Genomic DNA, 16294 nt, shown 5'->3' on the forward strand with positions numbered 1-16294 from the left:
GAACATTGGAGACGGAGGTGTCTGGCCATTGAAATATGTTTAGGTTGGACCTGGTTAAGAATGCCATGTACATCATGAGTGGTCTGAACTAGAAGTGGGTGATCAAGAACAATCTCAGAAGCTTTATCTAATAATCAGTGAAATTGCGGCTACTACTCTTACACAAGAAGGTGCGGCTCTAGCTACAGGGTCCAGATGAGCTGATATGTATGCCACAGGTCTCTGTTTGTTTCCATGTTTTTGTGTGAGCACCCCTGTAGCATGTGAGGATATCTCAGCTGCCATCAATTGAAAAGGTTTAGTGTAGTCTGGGAGTCCCAAAGCCGGAGCTGATACCAGTGCTGTTTTCAAAGAGGAAAATGACTGTTTAGCCTCTTCACTGAGTGAATATGGTGTGTTGGCAATACAGTCATATAAAGGCTGCATGAGTTGACTTGCATGTATGATCCACTGTCTACAGTGTGAAACAATACCTAGGAAAGCACGCAGCTGTTTGTGATTCCTGGGTTCAAGCATGTTACGTATGGCTTCCGTACGTTGAGGTGTGAGGTGTCTGATGCCCTGTGATATGCAGTGACCTAAAAACACGACTGTTTGTTGACAAGCCTGGAGTTTCTGTCTATTTACTTTACAGCCTTCTTGCGCTAGGAAAATTAAGAAATTAACAGTTGAGGTAACTGCCGTCTGCTCATCAGGGCAACAAATAAGTAAGTCATCTACATACTGTAGAATGACTACTCCTGGTTCTGGGATGAAATTTTTTAGCACGGTCTGCATTGCTTCAGAGTACAAAGTTGGTGAGTGTACCGTACCTTGTGGCAATCTTGTCCATGCTAATTGTTTACCCTTGAATGTAAAGGCAAACAAATGCCAACAGTTCTTATGTAGTGGCACAGAAAAAAATGCGTTTGATAAGTCAATTACCGTAAAATATGCAGCAGTGCTGGGAATTTGAGACAGTAAGGTATGAGGATTCGGTACCACAGGGGTGACCGGTGCCAAAACCTTATTGATTTCCCGTAAGTCGTGCACCATGCGATATTTCACCATAGTTTCTTTGGAGGACACTTTCTTTTTAACAGGATATAAGGGTGTATTGGCGGGTGACCTGATTTCTACCAAAACACCTTGTAACACATAATCCTGAATTTGTTGAGAAATCACCTGTTCTTGCTGGGCGCTGATGGGGTATTGCCTAAGCTGAGGTAATATGGTTCCCGGGGCAGTTTCTAACAGTATAGGAGCTACTGATAAAAATCCTACATCAGTGTCTCCTTTTGCCCATAGGCTGTCAGGAACCCGAGACAAGTCAATTTTTGCTTGTTGAGTGTAAATTTCGGGAAAATCCTCCATTGCCTGTATTCTAACATATGGTTCCAGAGTTTCTGCATCTTCAGGGATGGTCAGCATAACTGTGCCATCTTCTCTAAAATGAATGTTTGCATGCATTTTACTTAAGACATCAGTACCCAACAAGCAGGTAGGTGCACCTTTAGCAAATAAAAATTTGGATACAAAAGTTTTAGGGCCAAAGCTCACATTTAAAGGTTTTGTAAAGGGCAACGCCTGAATTTTACCATCATACCCTTCTGCATATGTAACCTTTGAGGATATATTGTCAGGATATGGTAAAAAGTCCTGATTTAAAATGGAGGATGTTGCTCCCGTATCTATCAGAAAAGGTACATTTTTACCCTCAACTTCAACTTGTATTATTGGTCTTCTAGAAGGAAGAGAGACCTGCATAACTTTCAGTCATTCTGAGCTGTCTGTTTGATCAGGCACTGGGTTATTTATCCTATTTTTGGGTACAAAGGTTCCTGAATCTATATCTGCTTTTCTCTTCCTACATTCCCTTTGGAAATGTCCTGGCTTCTTACAGTAATGACAAGTAAACTTTTGATTAGCAGAGCCAGTATTAGCCTGTGCAATTCTTACTGGCTTAGAATTTTCTCTTAAGTCCATTTCTATCCCTACAGCTTTCTGTCTAGCCAGGTGTGGGTCTTCCAAGGTTCTCCAATCAGGGGTTGCGGCCTTAAGCTTTTCCTTCACTTTTGGAGACAATCCATCTATAAAGGTTTTTGTAACTAACCTCATCATTCCTGGAGCGGTTAGATCCATGCCTTCATCTCTGAAATTATTTTCTACACTTAGATAATATTCGTCTACTGATTGTCCAGATTTCTGAGCCACCACTCCCGTTGTTCCTCTCTGCCTCTGTCTCTCCCTCATGAAAACCATTAAGTGATCTACAAATTGTGTACCTGATTCTATCGTTTGTAAGGCACCATCTCCTGCTTGGGGCCTATGTACCTGTAGATTCGCTAATAGCTCCTGGAAGAGTCCAGGAGTCATTTTCATTCTACATAATTCTTCTCCATCTGCCCAAACTCCAGCGTGAGTCTGCATAATTTGCTGTATATATTGTGCAAATCTAACTGGACACTGGGTGGGATCTGGTGCGTTATGCAAGAGAGACATGCCTTCAGCGGAGGACCAAGGGAAATATTGTCGAGTTTGGTGATATCTAGTTCCCATTACTCCGTCAGCACCAGGTTCCCTAAAGGGTCTTGGTATTACCCTAACAGGGGCAAGTACAGCGCCATGTCTAGGTGTACCACAGGCTAGGCAATCATTTCTCCAGTCTGGATTTTGTTGTCCACAGTGCGGACATACCCATCCTCCTGGTCCGGCTAAACTTTGAGGTGGTGTTTGGAGAAAAGATGGGGCATGTGGGTTAAGGTATGGGGGTGGGGTATTTTTAGATTCCACATTTTGTTTTTCTCCACAGCCTGTGGGTCTAATACACCACTTTTTACTCTGTTGATTATATGTCCATCCCTCATTTTCTGCTACCCTAGAGACATCAATCAATGCTTGGATCTGATCTATCCATTTCTTGTCTCTGATTATGCCTTTTTTCCTTTCCTGAATTCCTTCCCATAGTTTTCTACTAAAAGCTTCTGCCCTAGTAACTCCAAACTTACTAAAAATCTTTTTCACCACTTCTCTCCTTTATGATAGTATAGATATCTAATTCTTCTGGTTCCGACTTTGTTTGCTTATTCCCCATTTTCTTATCCTGAGCTTTCTTGCCCTAGGTGGCGTTTGGGTATGAGAATACCTCGTTACCTTCTTCCTAAGGAGCTAGGATGTTTAACCCCTTAATGACCGCCAATACGTCTTTTAACTGACCTGAGATATAAGAGAATATCCTCCCCATACAGGTAACAATCCATCATCTGTCGGCTGTACACTATAGCTGACAACTTGCTGTATCAGCCACGATCAGTATTTGCACCTTCTAAATCTGTTTAACCCCTTAGATGCTGCTGTCAATAGTGACTACATCATTATAAATGGTTAACAGAGTGTGGGGGCTTCCTCTTTATCCCAATTGGTGCCCTCAGATCATGATTTTGTTGTCCTGATGTTTGCCGTGGCAATTCATGACCAAATAGCGGCTTTAGAGTCTGACGGCTGTAGTAATCTGTTTAGAAGTTAGCAACATTTAGGTGGTAAAAATACACATTTTCATTTCTGTCATACCACTTTGCATTAATTCCTGTAAAGCACCTGAAGGGTTAATAAACTACCTGACAGCAGTTTTCAATATGTTTAGGGGTGCTGTTTTTAAAATGGGATCACGTTTGCACGTTTGTGGGTTTCCCAATATATGGGACCCCTAAAGTCACTTCAAACATGGATAAGTCCCTAAAAAAATAAATTTTGTAAATTTCTTTGAAAAAATGAAAAATTGCTGCTACATTTTTAAACCTCCTAAAATGCTAAAAAATTAAAATAACATTTTACAAATGGTGCTGATGTAAAGCAGACATGTGGGAAATGTTATTTATTAATGGTTTGCTGGTGTATGACTATCTGGATTAAAGGGATAATCATTCAAATTTAGAAAATTGCTAATTTTTTAACATTTTTCTCAAATTTTTGATTTTTTTATAAATAAACACAAAAAATGTTGAACAAAATTTACTATTATCATAAAGTATAATGTGTCACGAAAAAACAATCTCAAAATCACTGGGATTTGTTGAAGCGTTGCAGAGTTATTACCACATAAAGTGACACTGGTCAGATTTCAAAAATTTGGCTCGGTCACTAAGGGGTTAAACTGTGTTGATGTAAGAAAATCCTGATTCCTACACATATAGCAAACAACACAAATGCAACCAGACAGAAAAAGAAAAAAAAACATACAACGTATCTTGTCCCAGGCTAATTTATCTGTCCTGGGCTCATACTATCATACACTTATCCGTCACCAGGTTTTTGTCAAAGACAGGATCAGAGATTGAACATAGGCGCGGAGGTCTCCCCGAAAGGACGCAACCACGTTGCCCAGTGGGACAGTCACTTCTTCTGTTTCAACCCCCTGGGCGGCTTATAGGGCTATTCCCAACTTCCACACACCTTCTATTCACATTCACTCTCATTCAATGCCGTACTCCGTGAGGTGATCAATTCCTAAATAGTTCAAGAACCCGAGCTATAGGTATCCTCCTCTACTAGAACTACCCGCTAAAGAACACGACACAGAAAATCTTACGGACAGTGCAGGGCAGATATAAGAGATCTAACAGTGTCTCTTACCTGGCCAGGTTTTTGTTCATCTGCCGTCCATTATCCCAGATTCTCTTTTCGTTCGTATTCTGCCGGTGTTCTTGAAGGAATACACAGACCTCGGGTCCCTGTTCAGGCGCCAGGAAATGTCAGGATCACACTCAGTCGGAGCAGCCTTTGGAAGTGGGGAATCACCAGAAATAATACACAAGACACGTCTTGTATAGTGTATCACTGGGAAGTCTCTGAAGCACGCCTGCCTTCAAGGTGCTATCCCTTCTTTATATAGTTGTTTCAGTAGGTTTAGTGGTTATACAAGTTTTGCATGTTTAAACAAAGAGACAAAACAGGAAAGAAAGAAAAGAAAAGAAAACAGTTTCGTGGGCGGCAGTTTCACAACAAACAGTACAAAGGCAATTCCACAGACAAGAAAAACAGGATTTCATACTATAGCTAAAATGTCCTTGAATGGACAGGTCAATATTTATCACAAATTCTTTTTTTTTTTTTTTTTGTTCATTGAGGTAATCATTTTTGTTCTGCTCTTCACATAGAGAGACAGCAAAATGCATATTGGGCACAAACACGTGATGTGGTTTGTTTGATCCAGTCTTACTATTTTTACTGCTTCATAGCTTTTGTTCCTGTGTGGTCTTTTATGTGGACAAATCAGGATTGGCTCATCTTTTACAGTTGGTATGGAAAGTATTCAGACTACTTTAAATATTTCACCCTTTGTTTCATTGCAGCTATTTGGTAAATTCAAAAAAGTTATTTTTTCCCCATTAATGTACAAAAAAAGCATGAAGGACTCCCATACTATGAGAAATAAGATTCCCTGGTCTGATGAGATGAAGATAAACTTTTTTGGTGATAATTCTAAGTGGTATGTGTGGAGAAAACCAGGCACTGCTCATCACCTGTCCAATACAATCCCAACAGTGAAACTGATGGTGGCAACATCATGCTATGGGGGTGTTTTTCAGCTTCAGGAACAGGACGACTGGTTGTCATTGAAGGAAACATGAATGCGGCCAAGTACAGAGATATCCAGGATGAAAACCTCTTCCAGAGTGCTCTGGACTTCAGACTTACCCGAAGGTTCACCTTCCAACAAGACAATGACCCTAAGCAAACAGCTAAAATAACAAAGGAGTGGCTTCAGAACAACTCTGTGACCATTCTTGACTGGCCCAGCCAGAGCCCTGACCTAAACCCAATTGAGCATCTCTGGAGAGACCTGAAAATGGCTGTCCACCAACGTTTACCATCCAACCTGACGGAACTGGAGAGGATCCCCAAATCAAGGTGTGAAAAACTCAATGCATCATTCCCAAGAAGACTCATGGCTGTACTAGCTCCAAAGGGTGCTTCTACTCAATCCTGAGCAAAGAGTCTGAATACTTATGACCATGTGATATTTCAGTTTTTCTTTTTTAATAAATTTGCAAAAATGTCTACATTTCTGTTTTTTTCAGTCAAGATGGAGTGCAGAGTGCACATTAATGAGAAAAAACTAACTTTTTTGAATTTACCAAATGGCTGCAGTGAAACAAAGAGTGAAAAATGTAAAGGGGTCTGAATACTTTCCGTACCCACTGTATGTGCTGATGAGGGAGATATAGGCTTTTATGCCATAGTATGCAGAACATTATATGTAGCACTCATTTTGCACTATGCATACTTCCTTTCTTTAACCTCTTGCGCATTATTTGATATCTGTATATAGTGTTATATTTTTTATTAATTCAATTAATTTTCTATCAATTACTAATTAATGCAATAAGCACTTGTACCCTATTTATCTACTTTTGTGACTGGTGGCATTGAATTATTGTAGAAAAGAATCTATATATTAGAAATGTCCATCATTTTTAGGGAATTCATTATTCCTCTACTCTATTATTTGTTTTCTGTCCTTGCAACAATATACTGTATATCAATTGATGATTCAAAGGAGTACTGCAATCATAACCACTTATTTATTGGTTGGTATTTATATGATGAGGTCTTCTCGCTCATATATACGTTTTAAATGTTTTTAGATGTTAATAATAAAGCTATATGTTTCGTGCAGTTTTTCTTTATAGGATAATACATTAAAATATATAGTAAGCAAGCGAGGTTCCAAATGTACATGAAAGAGATAGATAGGTGTAGTGTCTGCTGACACGTCCGCATGGCTCCTCTCCTCTCACCATGTAGGGACGCCGGTTTACTCACTGCTCCAGCCACAGTAGCATCCCTGGAAGCTGTCTCCTCCTCCTCTAAATGCAAGGGGCAACACGCGCTCATAGTAAAATGCCCCCACCTGTCAGCTGGAAAGCATTTAGTTAAAGTACTTCCCTGCAAGTTGTTTCCCAGCCAATTGCTGGGAGGTATCTTGTATAAAAGTAACCCTGCCCAATAGGTAGGTGCCTGAGAAACCCCTATAGTTAATCTTAGTGGTGTTCTTGATATGTGCCAGCTCCCCCAACCTTAGTCTGTTAAAGTTATTCCTGTGTTCCCGTTGGTCTAGTATAGTTTATCCGTGTTCCTGTGACCTATTCGGCAGTATCCTAATCCCGAAACCACGTCTGCGATACCTATACCCAATCTCCTGCTCCCGGTGCAGCCAGTCGTGATTCCGTTGTCCCTGGTGTTTGTGTGGCCATCTCCAGAACTGTTTCCTGATATCTACGAGTGTGAACAAGAACCTGTCTTGAATATTTAAGTTGTCCGTACAGTACGTGAGAGTCCGTATCCTGCTAGTCCTGCTAGTCAGTGACCTCGGTCTCGTCTCCTCACGTCAGAGAACCTGACCCCTGGGATTGGCAGCTGCAGTACCGGCACCTGCCTAGTGGCAGCTACCTGCAGCCCAGTCTGTCTCCACCATCATGAGCTCCAGCGAATACCAGGTACCCGCTTATCTACATCTCTTCCTAGGCAGGTCCGGCCCTGTGGCACAGTGGGTGCATGAACTATGTGCACCACCTGCGGGTGAGACAATAGGAAATATGCAAACATGATATCAGTTCAATAGATCAAACTCCCAATTTAGACCCAAGGGGAGCAAGATTTGTAATTTATAGGGATTCATGTTGTTTCACTAGTCTGCTATGGTCACCTAGTCTACGTGATCTTGGGACCTGCTTGATAATTTGATATTTTATATTTTTGCTGTGCTACTGAGTGATTTGCTTATTTGAAGTGATATGGTATGGGAAGCTAAGAGCAGCCTTGTCTGAAATGAAATTTGAGACAATCTTTCCTGATACCATTGAAACTTTAGGACCACTGTATATTTCATTTCCGAAATTGAGAATATTAAAAATGTTCACATGAAATGATATCATAGCTACTTACTTTTAAAAAGCAACTCTCTGTTGTTGAGCTTTGTATAAATCTAATATAACCTTTCCGATTTTTTAGTATGATGCTGTCCGTATAAACCAGCTGTTTGAACAAGCACGTTGGGCTATCCTCTTAGGAGAAATCGATTGCACTGAGGAGGAAATGTTAATGTTTGCAGCACTACAAGTAAGGTTAACATTTGACATTGTACACATACATGCTTAGCCCAGGCTTGTGTGCATGCATTTTCAATAGGAAGAGGGGATGCCCGATCTTTCTCTTTTCCAACATTTGGCATTGGGGTAGTCAGGACACGTCTATATGCATTACATAATTGTTCAGCTGAAATCTTTGGGTTTACCTAACACTAATTTAATATACATTAGAGCTTATCGGAGTGGTCTGGTCATAATATATTGATGACCTGTCCCTAGAGTAGATGATTAATATTAACTTGGAGAGGGTCCAGCACCAGACACTCCACCGGTCAGATGTTACCCCACCGGTCAGATGTTACCCCACATGTTGTAAACACATGATGCTGTACTGCGCAGCTCTAGTCAATGTGTAGTAGCCCATCCTGAGTGCTGCAGAATAGCTCCTATCAATGTGTTATGACCACTAGCCAGATCATTTTTTATCACCATTGTTGACAAATTGATTAAATCTTGCATCAAGAATTGGTGCAAATTGTAGTGCAATCCTACGCCTGCATAGATTTCAGTTTCTAGCACAGGTTCATTTAAGGATGGTCACAATTATTAGGAGGTATTATTATTATTATTCATTTTTATAGCGCCGTTTGTTCCATGGCGCTTTACATGTGAACGGGGCAAATACAGACAAGTACAATAAACATGAGTAAAACAAGGCTCACACAAGTACAGGAGGAGAGAGGACCCTGCCCACGAGGGCTCACACTCTTCAGGGGATGGGTGAGGATACACTAGGTAAGGATAGAACTGGTCATGTGGCGGTTCAGTATACTGGGGATCACTGCAGGTTGTAGGCTTGTCGGAAGAGTTGGGTCTTCAGGTTCCTTTTGAATGTTTCCGTGGTAGGTGAGAGTCTGATGTGCTGGGGTAGAGAGTTCCAGAGTATAGGGGAAGCACGGGAGAAGTCTTGGATGCGGTTGTGGGAGGAAGAAATGAGAGAGGAGTAGAGAAGGAGATCATGAGATGATCGAAGGTTGCGTGTAGGTAGGTAACAGGAGACCATGTCAGGGATGTATGGAGGAGTCAGATTGTGAATGGCTTTGTATGTCATTGTTAGTGTTTTGAACTGTAGCTTCTGGGCAATAGGAAGCCAGTGAAGGGCCTGGCAGAGAGGAGAGGCTGGGGAGTAACAGAGAGACAGGTGGATTAGTCGGGTATGCTACTCTAAACAAATTGGTGCACCTTACTTCACTAGTAAATCTATCACTATATCGTTCTGGAAGTCACATCAGTCTATAGATATTTTTCTGTCTATTACCTCCCATTGATTGAAGCTGCTGGAAGCTACGCACTTGTATATATTATTATATATACAATAGTATGACATGAAGTATGTGCAAGTATGTGTCCGTAATGTACAACTTCTTCTACATCTACAATAGTACCACATAAGCAAATTATCGCTATCAGCTGAGTCAACTGAGCTAACGACAGATGGAGATACAGATGAAATTGAAGCAGCTCTTTCTAATTTGGAAGTAGCCCTGGATGGAGGAAAATCCAACAAAATTTTGGTAGGTTTTGATGTTGGTGCGTATCGTGTTTTCTTATATGTGTAAAATCTAAACAGTCTTGTAACTATGGGATCTAGACATTATATCCACTGAAGCCCTAACGCATTATATCAGCAGTATGGGATGCAGACACCATCACTACTCATGGGATTACATCGGTGATAATTACTAAGGTTATATTATATGTCCAAACCCTCATATTAAACATCGTACACACTGTCATTGATATAGAGCAGCATAATAGGTCAGTTAAATATTATTTTCAAGCTTCAGGTAACTTTACGTGACACTTATAATTTAAAACACTTAAAGAGAATCTGTCAGCCACTTCACAACCCAAATTATTTATATGCACAAGTAGCTCTTACAAAGACAAGTCCAACACTACCTTTACCTAGACCGTCCATTTCTCCGTTACTGAGAAATCAGAGTTTGATTTAATATGCAAATGATGCTGTAGATCTGAAGCTTCTGTCACTCCAGCTCTATACCCTTCCCAGCGCCGCCCCCGCCCACTGGACAGACAGCCTCTATGCCCTGTGACTTTAGGCAAAGAAGCCATCAGTCAAGCAGGAAGAGGCAGCGCAAGGCCAGAAATAGAGCTGGTATGACAGAAGCTTCAGACTTTCAGCCTCATTTGTATATAAATTCATATGATGATTTGAATGCTAATGGAGGAACAGACTGGCCATGTAATGGTATTGATGGAATATTATTTGAAAGCGCTACATGCACAAGTAAATAGTGGTGAAATCCTGATGACAGATAACCTTTAAATGTGGTGCCATTGAAATGGAATATAATTATTAGCGTCTTTCTTCTCTTTGCTTCTCTCGTTATGTGGAAGGTAAATATAATGAAAGAATACATGTCACTAGGCCAAAAGTGGTCTTATATTGTTCTCGCTACTCCATTATTCCATTTTTTATTTGTTTGTTTTTGATTCCAGAGATATGGTCTTTTTTATTTAGGGCTAATTTGTATGGTTCCTGTTCTAAGGCGGCCTGGCTCACAGAATGATAAGTACACCCCCCCAGAGAATCTTGTGAGCCACACCTCCTTGGTAAAGACCCTACAAATTACAACTAAAAAAATCATCAAAAACGCTCATAATGTATGCAACATTTTTACTGCCAGCATAATGAGTTTTTAGTGTAGAAAAAATACTGTGTGTACATACCCTTAAAATAGTTATCAATTGACTCAAGGTGGGTTGGGACGCAATTTATCTAATCTGCCTAGGGGACCAAAATAAGTTGTCCTGGGACAGGCCGAGTTACTTATCTAGTGTTGTATGGAATGGAATCTTACTCTGGCATCCAACCTCCCGGAGTGACGTATATTCTTCCAAAATTATACCCTGTGGATATGCTACAATTGGCTACTGAAATAATGTGCCTTTAACAATAATTCTTGTATAAAATGCATAATTGTGCCTTTACCTATTTTACAGGAGGACATCACAGACATTCCGAAACTTGCTGATAATCTTAAACTTTTCAGGTTTGTAGTCGCATCATTAAGCATTTAGTCTCTCCATCTATTTCAGACATTTTTTTCCAACTTTCTTAATCTTTATAGAACAATAGTTACATCAGTCACTTCACCACATCTAGAAACTCTCTGCAAACTTCAAAGCTTTGCCACCAGTTTAATCATTAACCTGAGTAAACATTTATGCTTCCCGACCAAGCCCAGTTTCACACTAATGTTATGCAGCCAAGGATGGCATGGTTTATTAGTAGAAGTAGCATTTTCATTAATAATTTACAATTTAGTATAATGTACTGTTTTATTGTAAATGTATTATTTGCGACATTTTATTATTTTAATAACTTATTGATTAGATATTCTTTAAATTCATAATCCTTAATTGCTGTATGATTAAAAAGTTCTGCAACTACCTAACATAGTGTCATCATTTACAAAGTTTTTAAGTCAATTTTACTTCTTTGTCTTGTTATATTCAGTGATATATTTTGAGCCAAAATGATGCATGCGGTTCATAATCTTGGTGCAAAATCTAAAATGCTCTTTACTTTTGTCTTTAACCATTTTTTTGTGCCTTAAATGTGTGGCCCAGCACCTAAAATATAATTTCTAACTATCTTTACATCGTAACCACTTTTGTAATGAGCTTTATTACACAACATTCTACACTTCTCCCTATCTACGTAATCTCTAAATGCGTTTTTTCCTGTACTTCCTGTGGCATTTCATTTGAGAGGAGTTTCAAACATGAAGTCACAGGAGGCTGGTGCTGCACTCACTTCCCACAACATCCATAGCCCATTCTGGGACAAGATGTCACAGGGTAAGGCACTGCAGTTACTCATTAGTTTCTTGCATCACTGTCGCCTGTGAAGACATCCTGGGTGATTGACACTCTGGTAGATGTGTGTGGAGCATCAGATCTTTGCTACTATCTCTGCCATTGCTTGCGGGGGGGCGGTGCTAGTCTCTGCACGCCGGTTATTCTGAAAACGCACTCAGCTGGATCTGATCTGACAACAGAGGGCGCACTGTCATTGTGCACGTCACACAGTGCACAGGGACTAGTCCAGCCAGGGAAACGAGTGTCATTGATGACGCTTCGTTTGACGGAAGGTGACCACAGCCTCTGCCCCCTGATGACGCTTTGTTTAAGTATCCTAACATGCACTGGGATTCTCAAACGAAGCATGATCAAAAAGGAAGTGGAAAAAAACACAAAGAAAATTAGTTAGATAGTGTAGTTGGGAAAGACTAGGGAATTGTTATGTTAAGAATATTACAAAATAGTTTGAATTATGGGATTAAATAGATAGGGATTTAGGAAGAAATTTATTTTGGACTGCAAACTACTCCTTTAAGCAATATGGAAGGCACGGTTGCCTGCTTGAATTATGATTGTTTTTTTCTGGATAACATCAACCCTAGATTACAACCCTATTTGGAGCGGTTTAGAACACAAATTGTCCATATGGGGTATATCGGCCACATATTTTCCATCCAAATTTTCCAGTGAAAAAAAATCTGCTGCACATTACAGGAGCAGAATATTTGAAAACCAGCAAATCAGATTATGTTATATTGTCAGGTGAAAAGTAAATACCTCCCATGTAATGTCAACATTTCACTAGTAGAGGAGCTGTATTATGAATAATTATATTCAATTTACACTGTAAGGCTAGGTTCACATTGCCATAATGGGTTAACACTAACGGACTGCGTTGCACGGCAAAATTGTTGCAATTATCGCCGGGCAACGGGTCCGTTAGCGCACCCATTGACAGCAATGTGATTTTTCTCTGTAGCGCATCGCTAGCACATGCCATTTTTGGCACGCGCAAGCGATGGGCCGTTATTTTGTGATGGACCTCGGACACTGCTTGCAGCGTCCGAGGTGCGTCCGAGGTTCGTTCCTCGCTAGCGCAGATCGGGGATCTGCGCTAGCGGGAACGGCGAACCCTATAGATACATTGCATTAGCGCAATCCGCTAGCACTATGCGCTTAACGGATTGCCCTAACGCAATGTGAACCTAGCCTTAAGGAGTGGTGCACTGATGAGCTGGGAGGGTTCAGGGCTCAAGAGGTGCTTTTAATCCTGTACCCACCCATATTGTGAAAGCCCCTAGCTGGTAGTCTTGTTACTCACATGTCATAATGACCTGCAGCAATGATTGGCAGTGACATGTAACAGTTACCCACAGAAAGGCAACTGGGCCACCAATCAACCTATGTACTTTATAGTTGTTACTGATATTATATTTTATATATTAGATTGAAGTCTGTCAAAGTAGACGGTTACATTGGGATAGGGACATCCCACCTCTCTCTCGACAGACAATGTTGGGGGAGATAAGGAACGGGTAGTTTAGATTCAATCCCCAAAACTCTTTTCTGTCTGGGAGAAAAGCCGCTGCAAGAAGTGTCTGGAAACAGCTTTCTTATCTTTCCCCATTGAAAACACATAAATGCTCAACCAAGCCTTATATATGGAGAGTTGGGAGAGACTCTGTTGGCCGATTGAGCAGTCAGCCTGTATCGATCACATGTATATGATCACCTATAGACAATTTTGTAATCTGAAGGATTATGTAATCTGAAAGTGATTTGACTAAAATATTAGATATTTATCTTTATAAAAAATCTTTTTATATTGATTAGATTTATATATAAAGACCATAAAAGGGGACAATGGTAAAGTGTTAATAGAACTACATTGTGTGATGATGATGATCAATCAATATAGCTGAGGTCTGGCAAAGTCTTTAATGCTTGCACACTGCGCTGATAACCTGTTTCTGTTTGCCTTACAGGCCTAAGAAGCTAACTCTCAAAGCTTACAAGCAATACTGGTTTATTTTTAAAGATACTTCCATATCTTATTTTAAGAATAAAGAAGCTGCTCATGGAGAACCTGCTGAAAAACTGAACCTGAGAGGTAAGAAAACATACAAAAATAATGCCTGCAATGGAAGTATGGAGTCATCTGCTGGACCTGAGCTTTATGCACTATGAGTCCTAGCAGTCCTCTAATATAAAACCATACACTCAAAAGAGCTACTGCAGACAGAATTGGCACAAGACACTTAGTCTCATTGGCACCATGGTGTTCACACTTTTACTATTGTACAGGGGTCTGGCCTTCAGTGCAGAGACTCCCAGGTTGCATTTATATAGTAGCCAAGAGTTTGAGTAAGAGCTGTCAGAAAGCCAAGTAAGACCCAGAGAGGTACGGACAATGACAAAACTCTAAAAGCTAAGTGGATAGCTGGGATCAAGTCTAGAAGGTCAGGCAGAGACGGAAGGCAAAACAGGAAACAGCAAGCTGTCCACTAGGTTAATTCAGAAGGGCATTCAAAGGTTAAGCAAAAGAGTAAATATGGAACGATGCTGGGTCAGAATATAAAGAGTAAATCCATACCAAAAGCTGTATACAAACCACTGGTGCAGCCAGTGCCTGTGTCGCCATACATGGGCCAAAGAGGTAAGGGACCCACTTCCGCCTCCAAAGCACCAGTATCAGTGTATTATGATGAGCTATTGGACTGCAAAGGGCCCATATAATGTTCTTGCACAGTAATACTTTTCTGACTATAGTTAAATAAATAAGGCAGCACACTGAAGCGCTAGAACATACAAACTTGAAATACGAAATTTGAACTGCATTACTGCACTAGAAATATGAAAAATGAGAGCATTTAGCGCATAAAAATGGCCAATTTTATGTGTACCTCGTAGCCACTTTACGGCATCTCTCTTATACCAGGTCCTACGCTTGCCTTACCTCGCTGAGAATAAACGTCTCCATCTGAATGGGTACATGTGAAACCTCTTCTTAGACTAAAATTCTCTCTCTCTATGGAGGGGTATTGGACCTGCTGTAATTAAAACACCTGTGGCTAGAAGGCGGAGTGCACGATCAGAAGGCTAGAGAATACATTTCAAAAACCTGACCTGCACATCCAAACATAGACTAAGTGTCAACAGGTGCTGAACCTAGAGTCGCCAACTCGTATATAGTTAAATAAATAAGGCAGCACACTGAAGCGCTAGAACATACAAACTTGAAATACGAAATTTGAACTGCATTACTGCACTAGAATATGAAAAATGAGAGCGTTTAGCGCATAAAAATGGCCTATTTTATGTGTACCTGGTAGCCTTCTGATCGCTAAACGCTCTCATTTTTCATATTTCTAGTGCAGTAATGCAGTTCAAATTTCGTATTTCAAGTTTGTATGTTCTAGCGCTTCAGTGTGCTGCCTTATTTATTTAACTATATACGAGTTGGCGACTCTAGGTTCAGCACCTGTTCACACTTAGTCTATGTTTGGATGTGCCGGTCAGGTTTTTGAAATGTACTTTTCTGACTATGTCTGCTACTGGTAAATAGGATGCCACACTTTTCTCACGGCCATATTGGTTCAGTGACAGTCCCTTGTGATTGGCCATTCTTGATAGTTCTGCAATGCTTGTAGATAAAAACTAGATACCTTGATATACAAACAAAACCAATAAAGCAAGATAAGATCCAGCAATTGCCTGTAAAGAGTTTTTCTCTCAGAGTATATTTACACAATTCAGATTTGTTGCAGCATGTGAATGGGGTTATTCCTTCTCCATGTGCATGCATTTCTATATCTTATGTGTATGATCCCACCCTATCCCAGAAGTGTGTCACTCAGTACCATGTAAGGTGCTTTGCTAAAAATATTTGCTCTCATCTCCAACTGGAAATACAAAGACTGATGTGCTGGATCTACAAAAATACACAAGAGGAGTCTCTAAAATAAACAGCACATCCCAAGCTTCACACGACTCCCACAAGGACACAACATTCCTCACAAATGACTGTCGACCCATAGCCTGCTGACCATGATGTGTTTGTACTAATCACTTGTTCTGCAAAAATAGCTGGTAGGTAAGCAATGCGAATATCATAGTGCAGAAAATTTAGTTCTCAGTAATGGCAGCTATAGACACAACAAATGGGGTGAATATCAGACGTCCCCTTCCGACATTGGTGCAATAAAAATATTTTTCTATCAAAAGAAAGTTTTGTATTACAGGAAAAATCTTGGGGATCCTAAGGAGTAAAGTTTCTCTTAAGGGGTTGTCCACAACTCAATCCATATTATTATTTATTATTATAGCGCCATTTA

General features: G+C 40.3%; 1 protein-coding gene across 1 annotated transcript in view; it reads left to right on the forward strand.

The window, feature by feature from the left end:
- FERMT1 (FERM domain containing kindlin 1) overlaps positions 1 to 16294 on the forward strand; it is a 134068-nt gene that overhangs the window by 89884 nt on the left and 27890 nt on the right. Inside the window, exons 7-10 of the mRNA XM_069768820.1 lie at positions 7993 to 8100; positions 9512 to 9643; positions 11097 to 11146; positions 13946 to 14070. Coding sequence (XP_069624921.1) covers positions 7993 to 8100; positions 9512 to 9643; positions 11097 to 11146; positions 13946 to 14070 — 415 coding nt within the window. The remainder of the gene's footprint in view (positions 1 to 7992; positions 8101 to 9511; positions 9644 to 11096; positions 11147 to 13945; positions 14071 to 16294) is intronic.

This window comes from Ranitomeya imitator, chromosome 5 (genome assembly GCF_032444005.1).
Source record: "Ranitomeya imitator isolate aRanImi1 chromosome 5, aRanImi1.pri, whole genome shotgun sequence".
In the NCBI taxonomy this organism is placed as follows: domain Eukaryota; kingdom Metazoa; phylum Chordata; class Amphibia; order Anura; family Dendrobatidae; genus Ranitomeya; species Ranitomeya imitator.